Source organism: Macaca mulatta, chromosome 10, assembly GCF_049350105.2.
Source record: "Macaca mulatta isolate MMU2019108-1 chromosome 10, T2T-MMU8v2.0, whole genome shotgun sequence".
Taxonomy (NCBI): Eukaryota; Metazoa; Chordata; class Mammalia; order Primates; family Cercopithecidae; genus Macaca; species Macaca mulatta.
The window spans coordinates 12,680,145-12,706,991 of record NC_133415.1 but is presented as its reverse complement, the minus strand read 5'-3'; the positions used below and the strand labels follow the sequence as shown (position 1 = coordinate 12,706,991).

Here is a 26,847-nt window from a genome sequence, read left to right as displayed (position 1 = left end):
TCAGAGTAAACAGCATGTTTATTTTGAACATTCAAGTTTACAAAAACAAAAAGGTAACAAAACCATGACACAGATCACACACATACACACACACACGCACACACACGCACACATGTTGCAGCTCATGTCAATTTATGTACAAAACAGGGAGAGAAGAAAGGGGTGAGGCTGGGGAGGGGTTGTCAGTAGGGTGCACTAATGTCACAGTGTCAGACAACTTGACATGCTCACTCACACTCAGCCTGGGCCCACGTGAGCCCCTTCCCCACCCAGGGGTCGGAGGTCAGGGTGGGAGGTGGGGTCTGGGGTGGCAGACAGCTGGAATAAAGGGTGAAGAGAGGAATCCCATCTCTGGGAGGGAGCCCCTTTCCACATTTACTCAGGCCAAGGGTGCTGGGACACACAGAGCAGGGGGGACTCAGTGCTTGGGAGAGGCTGCTGTGTTCTAGAGAGGGCTGAACGCAGTCAGAAGGCTGGGCTCAAGTCTCCCGTGTCCAGCTGGGTGGCCTTGAGGGTTGTTCCCCTCCCCGGGCTTCAGCTTCCTCATCTGTAAAATGAGGGCTTTGGCCTCCTCTCAGAGCCCTTCCTGCCCAAATCTGTGGTCCCAGGTGATGCAGAGTGGTGGCAAGGGGATCGGTCCCCTTGGGACGTCGGTGGGGGCACCACGTGCCACAAGATGGGAAGATCTGGCAGATAACAGCTGGGAAGCACCTGGTTTAGGGCTTGGCCCCAAGCAGGAGTTGGAGGAAGAGCAAGTTCCCTCCCATTCCCTGCCAAGGACTCTTGGGAGATGCTCAGTTTCCTTTTCTTTTTCAGCTCTCCTCTGAACTCCAGCTGAGCTAGAGAAGGGCTAAAGCTCTGGCCCATGGTGGAAGGGACACATTCCCTAAAGCAGCTGAGCCCCATGGCATAGCTTCACCAAGGGGACCCTGGCCCTAGGGCTGGCCCACTCTCTGCCTCTGTTCCTTCACTTCAAGCCCTGTGGGCTGGGGAATGGTGTCAGAACACATCTGGAGCAATGGTGCCCAGATGACACTCTACACAGTGAGTGGGTACTCGGCCCCTGGAGGTAACCCCCTTTGGTTTGAAATCTGGGCTCCATCACTTGCTAGCTGATTGACACCAGGCAGATGACATCACCTCTCTGTGCCCCAATTTCCTCACCTGTCTAACGGAGCCAAGAACGTCCTAACTTAGAACTGTGTTGTGAGGATCAACAGGACCGTGCCAGTGCCACTCTCAGTGCAGTGCTGGACGGCAGGACAAACACGGGCTCCATTGTGGTTATCAGCCAGGGAGCAGCTTAGGATGTGACTGGGCCATGTCTGACTCCTCTTTCCCTGTCTGCTTGGATGTGCTCAGGGACAGCAGAAGATAGGAAAAGTGGGACCCAAATAGTGGCGCTGGGGAAATTTGTTCCTGTTCTCTTTGGAAGGCTGAGTGGGTGAGGCGGCACGGGAACAAGGCTTGGACATCAGAGGTCTCATCTTCACTGGGACAAAGCATAAAGGACTCGAGGTCATGTGTCTGGGTGGGCTCAAGTGACCAAGCAAGTGCTGTCACCTCCTTCCTAAGACCTCATCCCTCTCCCAAGTCCTCCACAAGAGCTACCTTCTTCAAAACAACAGCAACAGATCAAGCTTGGCGTCACTGAAATCGAAGTTCTGAATTCTGCCGTCACCCCAGCAACAGTGCCATTATGATGAGACACTTGACACAGCCCTTGGGTTGATGTCATTGGCTGTTACCGTGGCAACCTAGGTCTCAGCGAGTCTGGCTGAAGTCCGCCATTGCCTTTTCTTCCAGTGGGATTGTACTGGAGGGGCTGGGCAATCTATTTATGTTCTTGAAATGGAAAGAAGGATCTGGGTGCTGGAGTCTATGCGTCTTGGAGGAGCTTCCATGGCACTGAGCCCCCTGGCCTGCAGCTCTTGCATCATGTCTCAGGCTAAGTGGCCTCAGGGAGTGGAGACAGACAGGGAACAAAAAGGCAGACAAAAGGTACAATGCCCACTTGAGCCAGGGAGCCTGCAGCTGCTCAGACACCTGGTAGGTGACTAGCAGGGGAGGGACACCTCAGCTCTCCATTCTGCCGAAGCGCCCAGGGATCACAACCCCCTCCCTGCACTTCCTGGGGGGGGGAACGCCAAGATGTTTGGGTGTTACGTAAAGGAAGATGTTCCAGGTGTCATATGGGAAAGTATCTGACCTCTCAGATGTCCACCTGCTTAGGTGTAGACTGAACTCAAAGGCCTTCAAGGGCAGGCAGCATGGAAGGAGAAGAGCACTGAAGAGGGAGTCAGATGCCCTGAGCTCTAGTCCTGGCTCTGCCCCATCGTGCTCTGTGATCCTGTGCAGGTCACGGGTCCTCCCTGAACTCTTCCCCATTTCTCACAAGCAAGATGCAGATGTGGTGCCAGATGGGGTGGCTTTTCTCATCTCTAAGATTATTATTATTACTTTCTGAGATGGAGTCTTGCTGTGTTGCCCAGGCTGGAGTGCAATGGTGTGATCTCGGCTCACTGCAACCTCCACCTCCTCAGTTCAAGAGATTCTCCTGCCTCAGCCTCCCGAGTAGCTGGGACTACAGGTGTGCACCACCACATCGGCTATTTTTTGTATTTTTAGTGGAGATGGGATTTCACTATGTTGGCCAGGCTGACCTTGAACTCCTGACTGCAAGTGATCTGCCCGTCTTGGCCTCCCAAAGTGCTGGGATTACAGGCATGAGCCACCATGCCCAGCCTCTCAGCTCTTAAGATTCTGACACTCTCTTGGAGAAGCTGGTGATGACTCAAGGGGACCAGGAAGCATCAGCCCTTTGAGATACTCTCAGACAGGCAAGGGTGCCAGGCTGGGGTGATCCAGAGGGAGCTGGTTTTTTACAATCCATGCATGAGGTTAGTCTGCCTTGAACCTTGCCCTCGATTCTGAGTCTCTGCTGACCCTAACCCATGACTGGCTTCATCCCATCTACTGCCGAGTACTGGGACCTACCCCTGCTAAGCCCAGGGTCACCAGTGCTTTCCCCACATATCCACCTGGAATCACAGAGAAGCTCACACCCAATCTGGAGAGCAAATGACCAAACTGAGGGCCTCAGCTCACGAATGAGGAACGCCAAGCCCAGAGAGGGCAGGGACTTATAGGAGGCCACACAGGACATTAGCAGGGCTGGCTAGGAACCAAGGGCTCCTCCCTCTCACCCAGTGCTCTGCCCACTGTTTCATGCTTCTCCCCTCCTTCTCAGCTTCTTCCTTCCTGCCCCAGGACCATGCACAGGGTAGGTAATGTGGCTCTGCCAAAGTCAGGGTCTCCTGAGCCATGAGGCCTCTCCCTTCGGGCTGCTGCCGCCCAGGCTGAAGTGGCCCAAGTCCTGTCCTTGGCATGGAGGGAGAGGGATGACTATCCCCGTGGCCATTGCTATGGGTGAGCACAAGGGGTGACTGCAGCCCTTTGGCCTCCCGGGGTCTTTGTTCCCTTCCCTCCAGGCTGGAGCCGGGAAAGGAATGTCCTGGAGACTGAGGTGGGGCTGGGCCAGGCATGGAACCAACATTCAAACCACTACACACAAAGAGAGGAGGAAAGAGGAGGAAGAGGGAGGCATGGGTAGGGTGAGGGAGGCTCCACTGAGATCCCACTGCCCTTGACTGGCAGCTGGTGGAAAGTGGGAGGAGGATAAGTCTAACCTCCGATGTCCTCATTATCCCCTTCTACAGCCTGTTGTGGCCCTGAAGGGGAAGCCACTGGGCCTGTTGCATGGGGGACAAGGGAGTGGGTGGCCACCCCCTCCACTGAGATAGTGGGGTCCCTCTCATACGCAACCCTACCCTACTGAGGGTGCTGTGAAAATTAGTGAAATCAGATGCAATCGATGGGCAGGGAGGGGTGGGGTAAGAGACAACTCCAGTGCAATGCCAGGCGGGCAGGCTCCCACTGTTCACTTGAGATGCTCCTCCCCAGCCGGGTGGGGACAGGGGACACACTCACAGGGCGGGTGTTCTGGAGGTGTGGGTACAGGTGAGGGGAAATGGGAGGCACAGCCAGGAGTGGGGCGGGAGGGAAGGCCAGTGCGTGGGCAGGCTGAGGAGGGAATATGACCCCCCTCAAGTCCCCAAAGTGGCAGGCAAAGGAGGGGTCCTGGATAAGGTGGCCCCTCATGCCTTGGCTCTCCCCTTGCAGACATCGAAGGCAGCCTTTGTTGCGCCCCCGAAGGCCTCCACCAGCTTGTCTTCCCAGGGAAGGATGTTGCCCAGCAGTGGTGCAGTGCAGTTGGCAATGCCCAGGACCTGGGCTGGTGTCAGGGCGTGGTCCCACAGATTAAACTGGGCAATGTCACCAACAAAGGCCTGGGTGGCATCAAACCGGCCACCCAGGGTATCCTGGGCCAAGACAGCAGCAGAGAAAGGAGAGATGTGGAATGAGGGAGCAGAAAAGACAGGCAGGCTGACTCAGTCAGCTTCTTGTCCCCGAGGAAGCCCCACCTTCGTCCCCACTGAAGCCCCGCCCCCAAAGCTTTAGCCCCACCTCCAAGATTCTAGCTCCTTGGGCATGTCTCTGATCTCTCTGGCCCTCAGTCTGCCCATCTGCACAATGGGGAGGTCCAGCCCCCATACCAGCCTGAGCCTTACCTGCTCCTGGCCCAAGATAAGGATCCCATGAGGCTTGATGGGGTGCCAGGCAGCCAGGTTCTCACCGGAGCCCTGCAGCTCCCCGTCCTGGTAGGCAGACCATAGGCCATCCCTTGTGGTCCAGGCGACGCAGATGTGGTGCCAGTCATTGTCTTTCAGGCTCAGGGGCAGCTGGGCCACCTGGACACAGGTCCCCCAACCCCAGGTCAGAGGTGCCCCAAGGCCCAAGGCCCATGGCTGAGGAAGCGGGGTGGGGCTGGGGAGACCCATGTCCATCCTTCCAGGGCCCAACCCCAGGCCTGATCCTCTCCATCCTCCTGCCCAGTGTCTTTTCCTGACTCCTCTCTCCTCTTTCTTCAAAGATCAAACCAGATCACAAGGGACTCTCTGGTTTTGGTTTTCAGTTGTCACGAGGTAGTTCACTCACTCTCCAACCTATTAAGGTCTATAAAAGTGGCCTGTTAAGGTCACTTAGGGTGGAAGGGATGTCTCATAATCCCAACTTCCCCTGAACACCTCACACAGCACTCAGCACACAGCTGGGGCTCAAGAAGTACTGGCAGGGGGCCGGGCGCGGTGGCTCATGCCTGTAATCCCAGCACTTTGGGAGGCTGAGGCGGGCAGATCACAAGTTCAGGAGATCGAGACCACGGTGAAACCCCGTCTCTACTAAAAATACAAAAAATTAGCCAGGCGCGGTGGCGGGAGCCTGTAGTCCCAGCTACTCAGGAGGCTGAAGCAGGAGAATGGCGTTAACCTGGGAGGCGGAGCTTGCAGTGAGCCGAGATTGCACCACTGCACTCCAGCCTGGGCGACAGAGCGAGACTTTGTCTCAAAAAAAAAAAAAAAAAAAAAAAAAGAAGCACTGGCAGGGATAGAATGAGCCTTGGACTCAGAGGCCAGGCTCCTTGGAGCCCTGGCTCTGCCACCACCTCCTGTGTGATCTGGGGAGGCTGCTCCTTCCTCCCTGGACCTCAGTTTCCTTATCTGTAAAGGGAGGTCAGACAAGGGATGGCAAATCTACAGCTGCTGCCTCTTCTCCACCCAGGGCAGACATAGCCAATCAATCACGAGCCTCGATTTAGCTCAGATCCTTCAACACAGTGCTCTGGGAAGTCACTGCTGATGGGTTAGAGCTGGACTTTAAGATGAAAGGTGCTTGCTGTCTATGGATTTGGTGCTCCCAAAGGGCTCCCTCGTCTGGGAGAGATCTGATTTTTTTTTTTTTTTTTTTTGAGATCACATTTTTTTTTTTTTTTTTTTTTTTTTGAGACGGAGTCTCGCTCTGTCACCCAGGCTGGAGTGCAGTGGCTGGATCTCAGCTCACTGCAAGCTCCACCTCCCGGGTTCACGCCATTCTCCTGCCTCAGCCTCCCGAGTAGCTGGGACTACAGGCGCCCGCCACCTCGCCCGGCTAGTTTTTTGTGTTTTTTAGTAGAGACGGGGTTTCACCGTGTTAGCCAGGATGGTCTTGATCTCCTGACCTCGTGATCCGCCTGTCTCGGCCTCCCAAAGTGCTGGGATTACAGGCTTGAGCCACCGCGCCCGGCCCACATTTTTTTTTTTTTGGAGACGGAATTTCACTCTGTTGCCCAGGATGGAGAGCAGTGGTGTGATCTCAGCTCACTGCAACCTCCATCTCCTGGTTCAAGCAATTCTCCTCCCTCAGCCTCCCGAGTAGCTGGGATTACAGGCATGCACCACCACATCCAGCTAATTTTTTTTTTTTTTTTTTTTTTTTTAGTAGAAAGGGGATTTCACCATATTGGCCAGCCTGGTCTTGAACTCCTGACCTCAGGTGATCCACCTGTCTCGGCTTCTCAGAGTGCTGGGATTACAGACATAAGCCATCTCACCCGGCCTGTGATCACAATTTAATGTAACATTCTCTGAGGCTGACGTGGTGCCTGGTCTTGTTGTGGACACTGGGGATGTGGAGCTGGTCTGCCTTAAATGAGCTGAGTCTGCAGGAGGGGAAGGACTTTGTGGCAATGCTATAAGACAAAATAACGGAGGGCATATGGGAGGTACAGAGGCTGCGAGGCCCAGAGGTAGAGGGGATATGGGAACAGAAGCCACGTCGAAACCCATCGGGAAGGACAATGGATCCACCATTCCATTGCTAGGCAAACCAAGTGGTGGGCACAGTAGGAGTAAAGGCTTAGAGGCTGGAAAAAAACGGGAACAGTGAGCAGTCTGTGAGGCTGGCTCTCAAAAGGACTCCAGAGTATCCCAGAACAGGGCTGCGCGATGCCCTGTCCAGGGTGCTGAATTCCTTCTAATGAGAACTGAGTGCTGAACTTGGGCCAGGCCAAGGACGGCAGCCAGGGGGTGATGAAGGGCACCAGGCAGCAGGATCTAGATGTGATCCAGCCACCCCAGTGGTCATAGGGTTTATTGGGCCACAAGGGAAAGTCACTGGTCCCTGGACTTATCTCCTCCCTCCTCCTCCTCCCCCTCCAGAATGCCATGAAATGCACCTTCTCCTCAGCTGGGTTCTGATGGGTGTCAATCACTCCTAGTGGCTCTATGTGTTGTGTGCTGGTCACAGGTGGGTACGATATGTGGTATCTGCATTTCCAGGGGGTCTCAATAGACCACCATGGCTGCAAGGCCCAAAGCAATGTGGTAGGCGGGGGAGGAGCTTTAGGAGTGGATGACAGTGATAAGATACTCCCCCTCCTCTCCCCTCAATCACCGTGCTCCTGCCACACATCATTCTTCCTGCCTTGTCCTTGTCCTGCCTCCCAGCCAGGCTGAAGGAGGGGCATTGGGGAGGGAGGCCTGGGCGTGAGGAAGATGGGTGGCCCAAGGGCAGAACAGGGGAGGGGTTAAGAGGTGGTTTCTGGAGCCCAAGACCCTGAATCACATCACACCCCAGCAGCTGTGTGGCCAGGGTGCATTATTTCCCCTCTCTGAGCCTCAGTTTCTACATCTGCAAAATGGCAATAATGAGGGTACCTACTTCCCAGTGCTGTTGGGAAGATCAAGGGTAATAATGTGAGTAAACTGCTTATTAGCACAGTGCCCAGTATAATAAAAATAGCTCACAGTTATTGATGTCTGCTAAACACTAGGCTTTGCTCAAAGCCCTCTACGTGCATTTAAGCCACTTCTCACTACAACCCTAAGAGGCAAGAGTTCTTATCATTCCTGCTTTAGAGATAAGAAAACTGAGACACAGGGCAGGTAGATGGCTAGTCTGAGGTCACACAGTGGTGAAGATGCAGAACCAAGACTCAAACCAGCATTTGGGCCCCAGAGCCTGAGCACAACACCTTTCTACTCTCCATAGCGGGGAGGGCCCGAGGGGCTGGCTCCAGGGAAGTAGAAGGAACTAGGAGGCCATGAGCACTCCCTTCCTCCCTCCATCCCCAGGTAGGTCTGTGCACCTCCCTTCTCTCTCTCTCTCCCCCTTTTTTTTTTTTTTTTTGGACACGGAGTCCCACTGTCACCCAGGCTGGAGTGCAGTGGCGCGATCTTGGCTCACTGCAAGCTCTGCCTCCCAGGTTCTGGCCATTCTCCTGCCGCAGCCTCCCAAGTAGCTGGGACTACAGGCACCCACCACCACACCCAGCTAATTTTTTTTGTATTTTTAGTAAAGACGGGGTTTCACCGTGTTAGCCAGGATGGTCTCGATCTCCTGACCTCATGATCTGCCCGCCTCGGCCTCCCAAAGTGCTGGGATTACAGGCATGAGCCACTGCACCAGGCCACCTCCCTTCTCTTTAAGTCCAGGAGGATGAGCAGGGCCCTAGGGGCAGACACCTCAACCCTGTCCCATAGCTGGGTCACTGGGGAAGTCACTGGATCTCCAAGAGCTTCACTTGCCTCCTCTGTAAAATGGAACAACACTTAGAGCCTCCATTAGACACAGCCTCTCTTCCGGCAGCCCCATGTCTGGTTTGTCTTTATATTCCCAGAGCCCAGCCTGGCACACAGTAGGCATTTAATGTGTGCTGAATATGCAGAGCAGAAGAATGAGCAGGAGAATGAAAGAGCCCAGTGTGGAGTGGGAGCTCCTGGAAGGGTCGCCGTCCCCACTACCAGCCCTCCCCGCCAGCCCTGCCCACCTTGTCGTTGATCAGCAGCTCCATGGGCTCATGGCCCGCCTCTAGCAGTACAATCTCGTTGGCCTGCCCAGGCACCGAGTAGGAGAAGGGGGTGCCCTGGCCGGTGCCGCTGGACCTGGACCGCAGCCACATGCAGGCAGTGAATGCGTAGAGCTCGGGCAACACCTTCCGCACGCGGGCGTACATGTAGTTGTTACGGATGGGGATGCTGATCTTGAAGGCGTCTGGGGGACTGTAGGCTGAGGACCCTGAGGGTGGGCAAGGCAGATGTGGTGGAGGTCGGTGGACACCAAAAAGGGTGGGGTGGACAGAGCACACTTCAGAAAGAAGGCTAACAGCTCCCAGGCACCTGCTGCATGCCCAGTGCCTTCGGGGCCCTCTCTGCTCCACCTCTGTGTTGAGGGGCATGATTAAAGTGCAGGGGTTCTGGACCTCAGATGTCCTGAGACCAAATCTCGCCTCCCCCACTTCCCAGCCACGTGACCTTCAACAAATTAAACTTGTCTCCCCTGACCCCTTGGGAGACTTGGGGTAGACAGATCAGAGGCAGGGCTGAGGAGGGCTGGAGGTTGTTTCTCCTGTCCCTGTGCCCCAGCCAGGATGCTGGCCCTGAGCCACCAGACCTGTCACTCCCCTGCAGCTGAGTCCCTGCAATGGCCCCTCCATTCTGAAATTTGCTCCCCACCTCTGTTTTCAAGAAGTAGCTTGAGGGCTGCCTCCTCCAGGAAGCAGCTTGGATTTTCTTTCTTTCTTTCTTTTTTCTTTTCTTTTCTTTTTTTTTTTTTTGAGACAGTTTCCCTCTGTTGCCCGGGCTGGAGTGTGGTGGTGCAATCTCAGCTCACTGCGACCTCCACCTCCCAGGCTCAAGCAATTCTCTCACCTCAGCCTCCCGAGTAGCTGGGATTATAGGCATGCACCACCACACCCAGCTAATTTTTGTATTTTTAGTAGAAATGGGGTTTTGCCATGATGGCTAGGCTGGCCTTGAACTCCTGACTTCAGGAGATCCGCCCACCTCAGCCTCCCAAAGTGTTGGGATAACAGGCATGAGCCACCATGCCCAGCCCTGTATTTTCTTCTCCTGAACCCCTGTTCCCCATGTAAGCTTGTCCCAGCTAACTGCTCATCATTTCCCCTGTAAGGGGAAATTTTCTGTAAGCCTCTTAAGGGTGGTCTTCACAGGACTTCAAAGCTGAAAGGTCCTTGAGAGCTCATGAGTCCTAAACCCCCATTTTTCAGATGAGGAAAACTGAGGCCTGGGGAAGGAAATGAACTTCTGAGGTCACAGAGCAAGCCAGAGACAGATATGCAACCAGGAGCCAGGTCTCCTTATGCTCATACCTGTACCCTGCCCATTATGTTCCTCTGACCCTTGGCAGTGCCAGGCACAGGTGTTAAACAAAATTCTGACTGATTCATTGAAATTGCTATTTTGTGGGTGGTTAAATGTATGACTGTGGAGTCAGACCTTGTTTGAGGTCTAGACCCACTACTTTTGTCTGTGTGACCTTGAGCATGTCACTTGACTTCTCTGAGTTTCGGTTTTCTCATCTGTGAAAACTGTGAAGATTAAATCAGCTGATGTATCAAGTACTTCACCCTCTCCCAGGACACAGTAACTGCCAGAAAATGAGACCTGTTAATAATGTTGATAATGATAATAATATCCCCCAATGATTCTCTCCATTGTGTGTTCCACAGCCTTCTCCCCACCCTCCCGTCTGTCCATGTTAGCCTCTGGGGAGCATGGATATATTTTTTGAGTGGCTCTGTCACCCTGAGGACCCCTCCAATGCCCTCTGCAGGACCCAGGACCCACCATGCTCCAGCTCAGCCACACGACCCTGCAGGACGTCCAACTCCTTTTCCACTTCCTGCCTCTGCCGGCGGCTGCTGTGGCTGAGGGCTGCACGCTCCTTCTCCAGTGCCAGCACCTGGGCCAGCAGCTGCCCTTCCAGCTGGTCCATCTTGGAGTGCAGGCCGGTGGGCACAGCAGAGACTGGGGCTGGGGCAGCTGAGAGGTTCACACGGGCTGGAAGCTCCTGCTGTTCACAGAGCAGAGAAAGATAAGTCAATTGAGGGGAGGAAGGAAAGGCTTGGAACACTCAGATGCCTACCACACCTGCTCAGTGACCCCAGGGGAGCATCAGCTTCTCCAATATGCAAAATGGGAATGACAATGCCAACAGCAGGCAACAGATGCATCCCGGGTCCCTGGCAGGCTCTGTTCCTGGTGCTGGCGCATGACGGTGAGCAGCAGTCAGAGCTGGCCCCGGCCCTTGAGGACAGCTCAGCCCGTGGTGGGGGTGTGGGGCCTGGCCGTGAGTACTGTGAAGGTCCCCCAGGTGGTTTCAGGGTACACTCGGGGCTGAGCACCCCACCCTAGTCCTTCGTAGCAGCAAGGCTAGACACTGATGGGCTGGTAAAGGGGCGGACTATTTCATTCCCTTACTCAGCAAGCTTCTCTAGAATGGTCCTTGGCAAAAGGCTCTGTGTGGCCATTGGGCCCACCCAGGGAGTGAAGCAGGGCCCTGGTGGCTTGACCATACCAGGGTGGCAGGTGGTTAAAATCACATACTTTCGAGTCGGACAGCTCAGGGTTCAAAACCAGCTCGGGAACCAATCTGCTATGTGACTCTGAGAAAATATCTTGACTTCTCTGGACTTGTTTACTCAAAAGAGAACTGCACCTATTTGGAGAGTTGTGGGGAGGACTAAGGATTAAATATCAATAAACAGAGCCACTTATTGCAATTGCTGTCTAGGGCAGAGTGTTCCAGGGTAGGCTCTGACATCCCCCATCCAGCTCAGGATGAGGTCTAAGTGTTTAGAGTTCCTACCACATGCCTGTCTTATCTTAAGACCCCATGGGCAGCAGAACTGGGACAGGAGCTGGGAGGGTTTCCTTCCCCTTCTCATGCTGGTAGAAGTTCCTTCTGGGGTGGAGGAAGGCAGGTGAGGCCACGGGTCCAGACTCTTGGAGGGGACAATCTGTGACAGACATGTCACAGAAATGTCAGTAGGAGATTAATAATTCAAAGAGCTGCTAGGAGCTAAATTAAACCTTCACCATCCTCCACCATCCTCCTGGTTTCCCCCCCGCCACGGTTCCTGCTACCAGGCCCGATGCTTGTGAACTTCCCAGGGGCCTGGAAGGTTTTTGCTCAGTCAGTTCCTTGCTCCCAGGCTTAGGCCCCAGACATGAACCCATTGCATTCTGTGATTCAGTCACTGAGCAAACATTCAGAAGGCAGCTCCATTGTGCTGGGCACTGCCCCAGGTGCTGAAGTTGTGGCTGGAGGCAAAACAGAAAACCAAGAACCCCACCTTTCCTCAGTTTCCTAAGCTGCGAGGGGATGGCCTTGCAGCTTGGGACAAGTACAGAATCCCTTGCCCAGCCTCACTGGCCCAGCCAATGGCCTTCTCAGTCATTTGCTGGGTGACAGGACACTGCTGGCGGCTGCTGTGACTGAGGGCTGCGTGTTCCTTCTGAGCTGCATACTCTTCCTTAACTTCTGTGAGATTGTCTTCTAGCCATGGGACAAGGGGAGAAGTGTGCCCCCTGCGTCAGAGTGCTGGGGGCAAAGGACCACTGCCATACTCAGTGCCTGAGACTTGGGAGCTGCCAGTGTGGACAGCAACATGACCTGGCTTTGAGGAGTTGCAGGAACCAGCCTCGGCTCTGCCACTTCCCCGTGAGAGTAGGGGCAGGCGGGCTAACACTCCGGGATCATTTTTCCCCTTCTATAAGATGGGCACTTGGAATGCTCAGCCTCCAGGGCTGGTCAGCATTCAACGATGGCAGGTAAGGGAAGTGCCTAGAGCCTGGCCCGCAGTGGGTGCCAAGGGCGTGGTTTTGGGTGCGTGGGGTAGGTGGGAAGACTGAATGGCAAGCTGTTGTTGCCGGCTGAGCCCCAGCAGACACCTTGCAAACATTCCCTCTCTGAATCCACTTAACAGTATCCCCATTTCAGGGGCAGGAAAACTGGGGTGAGTTAACCAAGATCACACCAGGAGCAGTAGCAGAGCTGGGAGCTGAGCCTAGCAGTCTGGCTCGTCCACCCCCTCTGCATCACTCACCACACAGCCTCTCTTGGCATCTGCCAGGCAGCCTCTCCAGAAGCCCTATTCCTTCTCTGTCCCACTTGTCCCTTGGCTCCCATGGGAAAGGTGAGGTTACTTCACAGAGCAGGGGGTCTGGTGCCACTCACACTCAGCAACCCCTCTCTTCTGCTGGCAGTGGGGAGGGGCTAAGGATCAACCTCTCCATGACACAAGTCACTGAGGTCATCCAGGCTGGTTCTGGAAAGGGACCCATGAAAGCAGCGGGAGAGGGGGGACTCTGGCCACCATTATCCCCCCTACCCACCTCTTGTGTAAGAGGTCACGGCCGCCTATCCACGCAGATGCCTACTTGGCCCACCAGGCTGGGGTGGAGGCCAGGTGAAGGTGGGCATGGGATGGGCATAGGAGCCTTACAGTGCACTCCCCCCTTACATTCATCTTTGCTTTCCCGAGGGCTCCTTCTGTCAAGGTGCCTACAAACCCTGGCTCTGGTGCAGACTAACCACAAAGCCTTGGTTTTCCTTCCTCTAAAATGGGAACAGGCTGGGCACGTGGCTCATGTGTGTAATTTCAGCACTTTGGGAGGCCAAGATGGGCGCTTGAGCCCTGGAGTTCGAGACTAGCCTGGGTAACATGGTGAAACTTCATCTCTACAAGAAATACAAAGATTAGCCAGGCATGGTGGTGCATGCCTGTAGCCCCAGCTACTTGGGTGGCTGAGGCAGGAGGATTGCTTAAGCCTGGGAGGTTGAGGCTGCGGTGAGTCATGATCATACCACTGCACACCAGCCTGAGCAACAGAGCGAGACTCAAAAAAAAGTGTGTGGGGGGTGAAACAGGCTTCCTCTTGTCCATTCCCAGGACAGATGGAAGGATGGGAGGACAAGTGACAGGCCCTCATGGACTATAAAAGCATAATGCCAACTGTGGGGCTTGACTACATTAGCTGATGGGGCGCACATTACCTCCAGAGCCTTCAAGTGACCTTGGATGGCCCACAGGGTGACAGGTTCAGCCACCCACTGCATTTGAGATGGCTGGACTTCCAGGAAGCCTTGGACTGAGGCAATCAGCTCACAGGATGCATTTCATATCAGGGCTGGAAGGGCTGGGGCAGGGTCTCCCCAGTCCCAGGCGCTGTTCTGTCCTCAGTTCCCCACCCCCTCTGTGCCAAGCTTGAGGCCAGAGGGGCATGCATGGAATGAGGCTGTGCACCAGGCCCATCATTGGCACTTGGCATGTGTTTACTCATGAATCCTCGCAACCACTTGCTGAGAGGCTGGCACTTTTCCTATCCCCATTTCACAGATGGGAAACCGAGGCAGGAGTCCTTTTGAATTGTCTATAGCAATGGGGCTGGGCCAAGCTGATATCCCTGGAGCCAGTATCTCCTCTCTCCAGCAAAGGGAGAGAGGGGGGAAGACTTGCCAGGAAGAACAGAGGGAGGAAGACCTGCCAGCAAGAACAGCGTGTCGAGGCTATTTAAACAGACGCCGTTTGGAGGAGAAAACGTGCGGGCTGAGGGGGTGTGCGCTCAAGCTGTTCTTTTGTCAGAGCCACTGGCTCTGCAGCGGCCAGGAAGGCCATGGAGGAGGTGGGCTCGCTTGATCGTGTGTGAGTCCTTCCTTGTCCCAGTGTCTGAATCAGAAGAACACGACTCCCGCACCCCCACTTCCCATCTGCTGTGGGCGAATGCTGTGCCGCGTGGGCTCCCGGCCTGATGCCAAGTGGGCCCCTCACCTAAGATGATGGAGGGAATAATGACGCCAGCACCCCCACTCAGCTCCTGCTGGGGCAGGAAGGTGGAGGCTGAGAACCCATGGCCTGTCCCGCTGGGAGTGCAGGGTGGGGTTTGGCATAAGTGTGCTGGGCCTAGAGCCAGAGCCCCTTGTTCTAGGCCCAGCTCAGCCACTAATGTGCTGGGCTCATTAGCACTCAATCAGAATGCTAACGGCAGCAGCTGTCTCCATCGAGCACTCTGCTGCATGCCAGGCCCCGCACTAGGGAAGCTCTGTGCAAACAGTTCTAGGCTGCTCTCAACAGCCTGGGTAAGTAGGGAGGCCCACTTGGAGATGAGGGAACTGAGGCTCGGTGCCTGCCTAAGGTCACATACCTGTGATGCTGCAGAGCCAGCACTCCAGCCTGGCCTTCCTGATCCTGAAATCTCTGCTCATTCCTCAGGCTTATACTGATGGTCTGGGTCTGTTTGTTGATCTGCCAAGTGGGCACAGTGCAGGTTGCCCTGCCTAACTCGAAGGCAAAGGAGGAGAGGTACTAATGGCCACAGGAAGTCTAGAAGGTCCAGAAGGTTGTGTGAGACCATGGCGCAGGGCAGCTTTGCAAAGGGAGACTGATGAAACTGATTGGAGGGTCCGCGGGGTGGCTGAGGCTGGGATGATGCAGGGCAGCCCCACCACCTTGACCCCACCCGGGGTCTCTTCCCTTGCTGCAGGGAGCAGAAGGCAGGTGCAGGACTCCAGAGCCAGGGCCCCATCCTCTGCACAGCCCACAGACTGTGCTCATTCCTCAGGCCTACACTGCTGGTCTGGGTCTGTTGAGGGTCAGAGTCCCACCCTCTGCACAGCCGCCCCTGCCCAGGATCACCCAGGCAGTGGTACTCCCAGCTGGCCGAGAGGCCATTCTGGGATGGCCAGACCACCAGGTTTTGCCAGGGCGGGAGTTTGGGGTCAAGAAGCTTTCTCAGAGAAACCCCATCCTGCCACCCCACCTCCCTCTCCAGGGGCAGATTGCAGGGGCAGCAGGACCAGGTGGAAAGTGAGCAGCCTTCAGGGGGAGCAGTGTGGACCATGGCCCCTCACCTCCCCCATCCAACCATCCCCTGAGTTCTGAGTCCTGCTGGGGCTCACACCTGGGGTCCATCAGTGGAGTGGCCTTGTTATGTAAGGGTGCCGTGCCTCAGTTTCCCCATTGGCCCCAAAGGGTAAAATAATAAATCTCATAGCATTGTGGTGAGAATTGACCAAGTCCATAGATAGAAAGCGCTTAGTGTGCAGTAGGCATAGGAAGCATCACAGGCGTGTCTACTATTAATGTCACGACTAACAATTTTTTTGTGTGTGTGACGCAGTTTCTTTTGCCCAGGCTGGAGTGAAGTGGTGTGATCTCGGCTCACTGCAACCTCCACCCCCCAGGTTCAAGTGATTCTCCTGCCTCAGCCTCCAGAATAGAGGCGATTATAAGTGCCTGCCACCACACCCGGCTAATTTTTGTATTTTTAGTAGAGACGGGATTTCGCCATGTTTGCCAGGCTGGTCTCAAACTCCTGACCTCAGGTGATCTGCCTGCCTCGGCCTCCCAAAGTGCTGGGATTACAAGCGTGAGCCACCACGCCCGGCAGTAACTAACATTCTTTAAAGAGTTCTTGAAGGGCTTCACCTTTCTCCATCTCCAGCCTGAAATGTTTTTGTTGCATAATTATATTGAGAGAAAAGGCAAGTTACAGAGCAGCTGGATATCACCGATATAAAGTTGTAAAACATTCAACTCGATGTGCTGTGTGGTTAAAAGGCACATGACTAGGTGCTAAACGCATGAGAAATGCGTGGGAGTGGTCAACACTCATTTGGGACCGTGGTGGCCATTTGGGGGTGTGTGATTGTGGCTGGCACTGGGGAGGCTCTGGATGGGGATCAGATGATTGGAAATGTTTGGTTCTTGAGCCTGGGCAGGGACCTAGGTAGTAGTATTTATATCTTGTTGCCCATCTGAAACACTTGACAATGATTTTCTTTTAAAAACAAGAAAACAATCCTAAAGTGGCATCTCTCCTGGTTGAATCTAACCCCGCATCTTACCCAGAGCTTCATAAAGTGGTGTCTCTCATGGTTGAATCTAACCCTGCGTCTCACCCAGAGCTTCACTCAGCTCCTAGGCTTCTCCCTAGTCCTGGCTACTGTCCGCTGGACTGGGTCACAGCTTCCACTCCCACCCTCCACACAGCAGCCAGAGGCAAATCCAGCCACGTTGCTCTCCTGCTTAAAATCCTTCCACAGCCCCCTCTCCCTGCCAATAAAGTCCCTGTCCTCCTGGCTTCAGCCTTCCCCCAGACAGGACCTAGGCCACGCCCACTGAAAGTCCTCTGCTGCTCAACTGCCCCAAACTCCTTCTCACCCTAAGGCCTCCACACATGCTGTTTCTTCTCCAAGAACATTCCTCCCGCCCCCACCCCTCCTCTGCCCAGTGCCTGCTCACCCTCCAGATGGCAGCTTCCCTGATGCCTGAACTGAGATGCTCTATATAGAGAGAAGAGGGCCCTGAGAGTTTCTCTGGCAGGGCTGCAGAGCACTCATCCATCCATCCATCCATCCATCCATCCATCCATCCATCCATCATCCATCCATCCATCATCCATCCATCCATCCATGTGTGCTGCAGCGACATGGCGTCCGTCGTGGTTGTGGACATGAACTCTCACGTTAGACAGGCCAGCGTCATTTTCAGCTCTTCGCTTACTAGATCTGTGGCCTTGGGCAAGTTGCTTAACTCCTCTGGCCCTCAGTTATCTGTAAAATGGGTGTAATAATAGTACTACATTTGGGGATATAAATAATGATAAAATGAAAGAACAGATATGAAGTGTGGCCAACCATAAGAGGCAGTATGTGGTTGTCACATTACTATTATCCTTTGCTATTGTTGAGAGGCAGGAGAGTATAGTGCATCATGGTGCAGGCCCTGGAGCCAGACTGCCTGGGTGGAAATGCCAGCTGAGTGAGCTGGGCAAGCTTCTGAACTTTTCTCAGCCTCAGTTTCCTCATCTGTAAAACAGAGATAGTAATAGTCCCATAGTTCTTGTGGGATTCAATTGTAAGGTCCTTGACAGGCCTGGTGCAGAGGGTGAGCTCACCCCTGCTGCCTCTTGCCAAGTGCCAGGTGCTGTGGCCCCAAAGGCAAATATGGCCCCATGGTTCCGCCGGTGGCGGTGCTCCCAGCTGGCGGTGAGGCAGAGGCTGTTCTGGGATGGCCAGGCCACCAGGTCTTGCCAGGGTGGAAGTTTGGGGTCAGGAAGCCTTCTCAGAGAAACCCCATGCTGTCACCCTGCCTTCCTCTCCAGGGACAGGCCCAGCAGGTGACTCCACCTCCTCCCACCCAGGCGGGGAGCAGGTGAGTGGTGGGCAAAGGACAGGGTGGTTTTGATCATCCTGGTCTCCTAATGACACTTTGAAGCTGAAGAAAAGAAGATGAACGGGGAGGAGGATGAGGAAGAGGGAGCACGGATGGGGCTGGCCATGTACCTCCCAGGTCCGAGACCCCAGACCCTGTCTAAAGACCCCTCTGGCCCCAGGCCCCTTGCTCCTCCCTTCAAAAGTCCCTCCTGTCAGGCTGCTGCTTCCAGAAGCCCAGCTGGGAGTTCTGCTGAGGTCCTGCCTGCCCACACGCCTTCTAGGCCCCAGCCAAAATCCTCAGCAGATGGAGGTCCCCCACCCATAGCCCACTTCAGTGAGAAATCCTGGCTTGGTCTTGACTCAGCCTCTGTGGCTGTGGGCAGGTCCCTCAGCCTCTCTGAGCTTCAGCTTCCCCTGGAGTAAAACAAGGGCTGTGGAAGCACCTAAGTGCTCCCACCTTGGGTTGGTTGCTTGTATCCCTGTCCCCAGAGTTCCACGGGGATGATGTGCCCAAGACTGTCCTGGGGAGAGGCCCCCCCGCCCCCGGCCCCGTGCCCCACCTTCTTCACTCTGTGAGGAGCACCGACCTCTGAGTTCATTCCACCTCCTACAGGCAAAGATTTACCAAATGGCCAATAAACATAAGAAAAGGTGCTCGGCCGGGCGCGGTGGCTCAAGCCTGTAATCCCAGCACTTTGGGAGGCCGAGACGGGCGGATCACGAGGTCAGGAGATCGAGACCATCCTGGCTAACACGGTGAAACCCCGTCTCTACTAAAAAATACAAAAAACTAGCCGGGCGCGGTGGCGGGCGCCTGTAGTCCCAGCTACTTGGGAGGCTGAGGCAGGAGAATGGCGTGAACCCGGGAGGCGGAGCTTGCAGTGAGCTGAGATCCGGCCACTGCACTCCAGCCTGGGCGGTAGAGCGAGACTGCGTCTCAAAAAAAAAAAAAAAAAAAAAGAAAAGGTGCTCAACATCATGAATCATCAGAGCAATACAAATTAAAACCACAGTGAGTGCACTACACGCCCACCGAAACGGGAATGTTTTTAAAATGACCATACCGAGTTTGGCGAGGTTTACACGCGGGTGGGCGTGTAAACTCTCCCAGCCACTGTGGGGAAATGTTTGGCTGTACCTTCCGACGCTAAATATATGCCCCTCTTGCAACCCACTCCCGTGGCTCGATCCAGGGAGAAATGAGGGCTGACGGCCGCCAACAGAGATCTTAAGAATGTTTACAGCAGTCTTATTTGTAAATCAGAAACAACCCACAGGCCCATCCACAGAAAAACGGGTAAAGGAATGAAGGCTCGTCTGCACAACGGAACACCACACGGCAAGGAAAACGGCAATCCTCCGTGGGTACATGCAACAAGGCTGGATGCTACAGACGTGACACTGAATGAAAAATCACCAGATGCAAGGGTGCACAGCTGTCTGCGTCCATTTGCACGAAGTCCAAACACAGGCCAAACTGACTGTGGTGACAGGAGACAGAATAGCCGTTGCCTTGGAAGGCCAATGTCTTTGGGGGAACCAGGGAGCCTTCTGGGGGTGCTGAAAGTGTTCCAATTCCTGATCTGGCTGGCATTTTCACAGGTGTATCCATCCATACATTTTCATTGAGCTGTCCACTTACGATTTGTGTCTGTTTAAGTGACATCTGTGACCTCTCATGTATCTTGAATGTAAGATAAACCTCAAAATAAACAAGTCCCACAGGCTTTTTTATTTTTATTTTTATTTATTTTTTGAGATGGAGTCTCGCTCTGTTGCCCAGGCTGGAGTGCAGTGGTGCTCACTGCAACCTCCACCTCCCGGGTTCACGCCATTCTGCCTCAGCCTCCCGAGTAGCTGGGACTACAGGCACCCACCACCACGCTCTGCTAATCTTTTGTATTTTTAGTAGAGACAGGGTTTCACCGTGTTAGCCAGGATGGTCTCGATCTCCTGACCTCATGATCCACCCGCCTCAGCTTCTCAAAGTGCTGGGATTACAGGCATGAGCCACTGCGCCCGGCCCAACAGGTTTTCAAATCTCCATTTCAGACAGGAAACTGAGGCTGAGAAAGTTAAGCACCTTGCCTAAGGTCACAGAACTCTCAAGTGACTGAGCTGGAATTTGCACCCAGGTGATCTGGCCCTGGAGTCTGTACCAGGAACACATTCCACGTTCCACACTGCAGCTCTCTCGGGGCTGGAAGGGGCACTGTGGGGGAGGGAGGACATTGTGGGTCCACATCCTCCAACCAAAGCCCAATAGCAAAAGCCCTCTCTCCACATTCGGCAGCCCCCAGCCACTCCCTTCTCCCAAGTCCTCTTCACTGCCAAAGAGGCAGGGTCAGGGGAACCAGTGCCCACTGGGCAGAAGCTTCTAGAATGGGCAGCAAAGTCAGAGAAAAGCAAAGACAACCAATGGAATTTAGAGAAGACACCAAGAGATCCTCGAAGTCGCTGTTTATCTGCAGATTTCCCGGAGAAACATAGTTCTGGGAGTGGGTGGAAGGGGCTTGAGGGCGGCACACACATGTAACCCCCATAAACATACGCCGCACACAATCTCTGTTTAGAAACCATCTGCCCAAGAACTCAGAATGTAGAGCCTAAGGGGGCTGGTACTTAGCTCTTCCTCCTGCCTGTTTTACAGATAAGAAAACCAAGGCACTGAGAGGGAATGTGATTAGTTTAAAGTCACAAGCAAGAACTCAAGCCTGTGCCTCCCAGCCTTTCTATTTCAGAGACTATTTTATTTTATTTATTTATTTTATTTTATTTTATTTTATTTTTTGAGACAGAGTTTTGCTCTGTTGCCCAGGCTGGAGTGCAGTGGCACCGCCTCGGCTCACTGCAACCTCCGCCTCCTGGGTTCAAGCAACTCTCCTGCCTCAGCTTCCCAAGCAGCTGGGACCACAAGCACGTGCCACCATAATTGGCTAATTTTTGTATTTTTTAGTGGAGACAGGGTTTTGCCATGTTGGCCAGGTTGGTCTTGAACTCCTGACCTCAAGTGATCTGCCAGCCTCGGCCTTCCAAAGTGCTGGGATTACAGGTGTGAACCACCGTGCCTGACCTATTTCAGAGACTTTTTAGAGCTGGAAGTGTGTTTAGGGAGTATCTGGCCTGCTGCATCATTCATTGTACGGAGGGGAAAACCAAAGTTGGTGGGGGGCGGGGCAGGGATTTGCCTGGGTCTGTGTCCTTCACTCTCCCTGAGCTTCTATTTGCTCATCTGTAAGATGGGAATGCGTACAGCCTCCATCATAGGACTGAAGACTGAATAAGCTAATATGTATCTAGTAAGTGTCTAATAAGTATTAGTTATTAGCAGCAGCAGCAGCAGTAGCAGTGAAGGTCTGGCAGCAAGTCTCCTGGCTATCTAGCCAGTCAGCAGGGCAAGTCTTAAGGACTGGCCTCCATGCCTCTCACTCTGGGGTTCCGAGGCAGAAATGGTCCAGGACAGTGACTAGCACAGGTACCGCCCTCACCTGTCAATTTTTTTTTTTTTTTTTGAGACGGAGTCTCACTCTGTCGCCCAGGCTGGAGTGCAGTGGTGCAATCTCGGCTCACTGCAAGCTCCGCCTCCCTGGTTCACACCATTCTCCTGCCTCAGCCTCCTGAGTAGCTGGGACTACAGGTGCCCGCCACCACGCCCGGCTAATTTTTTGTATTTTTAGTAGAGACAGGGTTTCACTGTGTTAGCCAGGATGGTCTCAATCTCCTGACCTCGTGATCCGCCTGCCTCAGCCTCCCAAAGTGCTGGGATTACAGGTGTGAGCCACTGAGCCCGGCTCACCTGTCTTTCTCATGCTCCCGAAGGTGGGTGACGTCTGACCCCTCCAGATGGGTCTAGAGTTGATGATGAAGAACGAGGGCTCTAGAGCCAGACACTGGGCACCACTGCTGACTTGGGGCCAGTTCCTTAACCTCTCTGAACCTTGGTTTCTTTGTACCTCCCTCATAGAGATTTTAGGAGGATTAAATGAGATAATTCGCAGGGCCTGCCGCATAGTAAGTGCTCAGTAAGTGTTCGCTGTGATGGTTATTTGGCTCCCACTCCAGGATGGGCGGAGGCAATCAGCTTGCCAGGCTGGGTTAAGGATGTGGTTTATGCCAAAGAAATGCTGTTGAAATTAATCTTGAAGTTCTGTTGTATATATACATTAAATTAACACAAAAATGGAACAGGGAACATGCATGCATGGCCTGTAGCCACATCAATGGGCCAACTCTTGGAAAGTGGCTCCTGGCCTCAGCCATAAAAAGTCAATATTGGCCAGGCGCAGTGGCTCACGCCTGTAATCCCAGCACTTTGGGAGGCTGAGGCGGGCGGATTACCTGAGGTCAGGAGTTTGAGACTGGCCTGGCCAACATGGTAAAACCCCGTCTCTACTAAAAAAACAAGAATTAGCTGGGCGTGATGGTGGCACATGCCTGTAGTCCCAGCTACTCAGGAGGCTGAGGCAGGAGAATTGCTTGAACATGGGAGGTGGAGGTTGCAGTGAGCCAAGACTGCGCCACTGCACTCCAGCCTGGGCGACAGAGCTAGACTCTGTCTTTAAAAAAAAAAAAAAGTCGATATCCTCTGACCCAGTACCCAGTAATACCACTCCTGGGAATTCAGCCTAAAGAAATCAACAGACTCAAAAATAAACAAACAAACAGCTCTCTGCATGAAACGGATCCTGCAATGAACATCTGGAAGAAAAATAATTTAGAAACAACCTACATCTCCAGTAACAGGAGCCGGTCAAGTGACTGATGGATGCGGAGCTGCAGATGAATCCCAGGATATTATGGCGTCATTAAAATGGTAATTACACAGCAGCTCTCAAACAATGGCTGCATATGGATAAGGACCGAAAGGGGGCTGCAAAAAGGGAGAAAATGACGCAATCGAATGCAGTATTCTCCCCAAAACCTTTTGACTTATTTCAATGAACAACAATAACAACACAAGTAAAAATGGAAAAGAAGACATTTCCCCTAAGCCCTTAAATGTGGCTCCCACTTGAGGCTTTGGGGAGAGGACATGCCAATCAGACCTTCCCTTCCCTTTTGTAGGAGGGAGGTGATGCACGGATGTGCCTGGTGGGGCCAGCAGGGAAGTGTGACGTGCCTGGTGGGGCCAGCAGGGAAGTGTGACGATTATGGAAGCCCAGGTGGGGATAGGAAGGGGACAGAGTGTGAACAGGGATGGCTCCTGAGAGGAGGTGTCCTTGGAGTGGACTCTGAAATGAGGAGCAGGAATGTGCTGGGGGTGATCCAGGCAGAGGCAGGAATGAACTGAGAGAGGGGTCAGGAGGGGGGACGACATCCGAAGTGGTAGCTTAGGAGTGGACTGAGGAGCTTGCACCCTAGGAGAGCCCCATGGTGGGCTTAAGGAAGACCCTTGGGGCTGCCTGGAGAAGGATGGACGGAAGCGTGTGCCGGAAGTCATGAGACCAGAGATAAGGCAGCTGCAAGCGTGCAGAGATGAGGCCAGTAAGAACTGGGGGGAGAGGGAGGGGCCAAGGATGGTTTCTCAGGGCATGTGGAGGTACCCGGTTCAAGCTGAAACACAGTGTGGTTAGGGGGCTGATGGGACAACCAGAGGGAGATGCTCAGGAGGCTGATGTGTCGATGCCAAATCTGGAGCTTGGGAAGGAAACCTGGGCTGGACACTGAGTTTTGGTTTGGGGCCCCTCCGTGGAATGGGTGTGGGAAGCCTCAGGGCATGGCTGAGTGCACCCAGGGAAAGTGAGGGCCAAGAGGGGCATACCCCTTAAAGGAGGAGGACCCTGCAGGGAGACAGAGGCAGCAGACAGAGGGAGGAGGAGGGGTGCTGAGAGAGGCGGCTGGAAGCCCAGGTCATGGAGACCTGCAAGAGGGGATGATAGGCAGGGTCAGGTGTCAGAGAGGGTTCCACCAAGATAAGGACTGAGAAGTCCTCATTTATCATCTTGGGGACATTAGCAAGAGCACTTTCAGTGTATCCTGGGAGGGAAAGGAGACCCTGAAAATCTGAGGACTTTGAGGTTACTGAATGAGAAGAGAGGGGAGAGATTGGACAGTGGCTAATGGGTGCATGTGACTCCGCTGAGCCAATTGGTCTCACCCTGTGTCTGCTGGGCTCCAGCTCCAGCCCCAGACCCTCCTAGAGGCCCCCAAAAGACTAGCTGTGGCTGTTGCCACACTCAGAAGGCAGACGTGGTGGCCAAGCAGGTCCCTGCCCTTCTCTGTCTGTGGCTGCTGCACTCAGAAAAGAGGAGAAAGTATCCATGGGGAAGCCAGGGCTCCCCCAGCCTGGAAGGCTGACCTCTTGCCAAATCCCAGCGCCCAGGATCCCCCCAACCTCAGCGGGCTAACCGGAAGGGAGGCCACCCTGCCAAGTGCTGCAGGTGCTGGGGGCACAGCTCCAAGGCAGGTCCAAGCCTGCCAGCCCCAGACGTGGGAGGAGCCACCTGTGCCATCTGGGCGTGGGGAGAGGGGCTATGGCAGGCACGAGGAAGTTTATTTAATGAAAGTCAAAAATTGTTTTTTACATGACTAAAACCTGTTGCCTAAAACCTGTTTGCTCCTATTTTGAGTTTTGACTGTATTTTTAAAATGAGTAATATTATAGCTTAATGATAAAAATAGCAATCACTCAAATTGACTGAACATACCTGTGTCCCAGACACTATTCTTGGCCTTTCATATAAAGTACTTAATCCTCCTAATATCCCAATGAGGTAGGTGCTATTACTATCCCCATTTTACAGGTGAGAAAACTAAGACTTCCCTTCATTGCATACTTTCAGCTTTTTCCTGATTATTTTCAGGCTCTTGGTTCTCTTATCCTAGAAATCCACCAGAGCTGGAGTCGGGGAAGAGGTGGGTATGGGCCCGGCTTTTCTCCTGCTTCTGCCAGACCTCTTAGGACGTTTCTGAGCTGAGTTTTCTCATCTGTAAGGTGAGGGGTTGGCTGCAATGGCTGCCTGGCTGCACTCTGACACCCTGTAAGGAGAGTGCTGACACCAGTACAGGCATCTTTGAGGGCTGTCGGACCACAACATCCTCAGCCTTGCGAGTGGGCATCACCTGTGCTGGTTGCCCAGGATTTAACTTAAACAGCCCCGGGGGTAAGGGGTCCTTGCATTTACTCCCTGCCTCTCTCCTCCCTCCAACTTGCCTGATTCACTCCACCTGGGTGGAGGTAGCAGAGGGGGCAGCGCCGGCTTTGGCCTCTTTCTCCCTCTTCCTTCCACAGATCTGATTTTTTTGCTTAACCCCCTTCCTTGTGGTCTGGAAGTCAGTCCATGGCTGGGGTGGTGAATGTGTCCCGGATGTTTGTCCTGCCCAGTCTGTCTGCCTTGCACTTCTGGGAATCCCAAATTCATTCTTACAGGGAGGAAGGTGGCCATGGGACTCCAGGGGGGAAATGACTGGCCCAGGGTCACATGACAGCCAAGAGTGGGTTCCCCCATGCTGGACTCCTTATGTCTGAGCCCCAAGCCTGAGTCAGGAAAGCCTGGAAAAGGTGACTGGAGGAGGAGGAGCTCGGTGGGGCCTTGTTCGCCATTCAGCCCCCACCCAAGAGCTGTGGGCTTCCAGGTGTGTGAGGCTGGGTGCCTGGCACCTGAGCTCCTGCGGTTTGGGTCGTAGTCTGAGCCAGAGGGGGAGATTCAGGGTAGGGAAGTGATGAGGGGCACCCAGGTTTGTCTTATGGGGCACTCTGTTCCCGGCTCTGTGTAATGAGGGGAGGACCCCGAGTCCCTTGGACAGCGCTTCCATCTCCTGGCCAGAGTGTGAGGGTGGAGCTGGTGCTGATTTGGGGGTGTCCGAAAGAAGGGACATTTAATGAGGTCCTAGTACGTGCCAAGCATTTTCACACCCCTACATTTGATTCCATTTCCACTACAGGTGGACACTGTTATACCTATTTTACAGACACAGAAACTGAGGCTCAGAGAGGTGCCTGGAGAGGGAAAAGGGTGGGGAGCGAATCTTTCTGGCGCGTCCTCTGTGCCTCAGTCACCGTGCCAGACGCCTGCCCGCGTTCCCTATCGGAATCCCCCCGCCTTGCCAGCGAGGAAGGCGCGATCGTCCCCGGAATACAGACGGGAGACCGGAGACTCGGGGACCGCGGGGCGACCGCGGCGGGGCGGCCCCTCACACCACCCGGGCGGCTCCCCCGACGGCGCGCGGCGCTCACCTCCAGGCGGTCGATGCGGTCCCGCAGGGCGCGCACGGCGTCCTCCAGCTCCAGGATGAGCGCAGGAGAGTCCCAGGGCCCGTCGGCCATGGTGTCGCGGCGGGGTCCGGCACCCTGGAGGCCACGCGGCAGGCCGCTCTCGCAGCGGCCCAGCTTGCCGGTGAGCTCACGGATGGTGTCCTGGTCGGCGCGGATGCGCGCCTCCTGCTGCAGCGCCGTCTGGCGCAGCTGCTCGGCCGTGTTCTGCAGCAGCAGCAGCTCTTCGCGCTCACCCGGCGCAGCGCCCGCCGCGTCCCCCTGCTGGGCCCCCGACGGGCAGGCGGCCGCCAGCGGCGTGCACAAGAAGCGGCTGAACAGGGGCCCGGGCGGCAGCGGGTGCGCGCTGGCCGCGGGTGCCCCAGGCAGCGCGGGGGGCCCGGCTGAGCCACCCGCGCCGTGCAGCGCGCTCAGGCTCCGCTGCGGGCCCGGGGACGCGGCGGCGCCCGAGGCGACCGAGGCGTTGTCGGCGCCGCCGGGCAGCGCCCGCGCTGGGCTGGCCGCCAGGGGCACGCTGGCGATGATGCAGATGACGGCACCGAGGAACGCCAGCATGCCCGCGGCCAGCAGCACGGCCAGGAACTTCAGCGTGAGGCGGGCGGCGGGGGAGCCCGAGGCCCCCGGCAGGCGCGGCGGCGGGGTCGGGGCGCGGAGCCCTGGCGCGCTGGGCCGAGCGGGGCAGGCGCTGGAGCCGGAGCCGGAGCCGGAGCTGTCGCCGCGGCCGCTGCTGCCGCCGCTCT

The 26,847-nt window shown here is 54.8% G+C and overlaps 1 protein-coding gene across 1 annotated transcript; it reads right to left on the bottom strand.

The window, feature by feature from the left end:
- On the bottom strand, positions 1-26,847 carry NPTXR (neuronal pentraxin receptor). The gene is given in 5 exon segments (NM_001435970.1): positions 1-4,382; positions 4,632-4,811; positions 8,705-8,952; positions 10,524-10,749; positions 26,072-26,847. Coding segments are annotated over 5 exon segments (1,503 nt in total). The 5' UTR covers positions 26,696-26,847; the 3' UTR covers positions 1-4,157.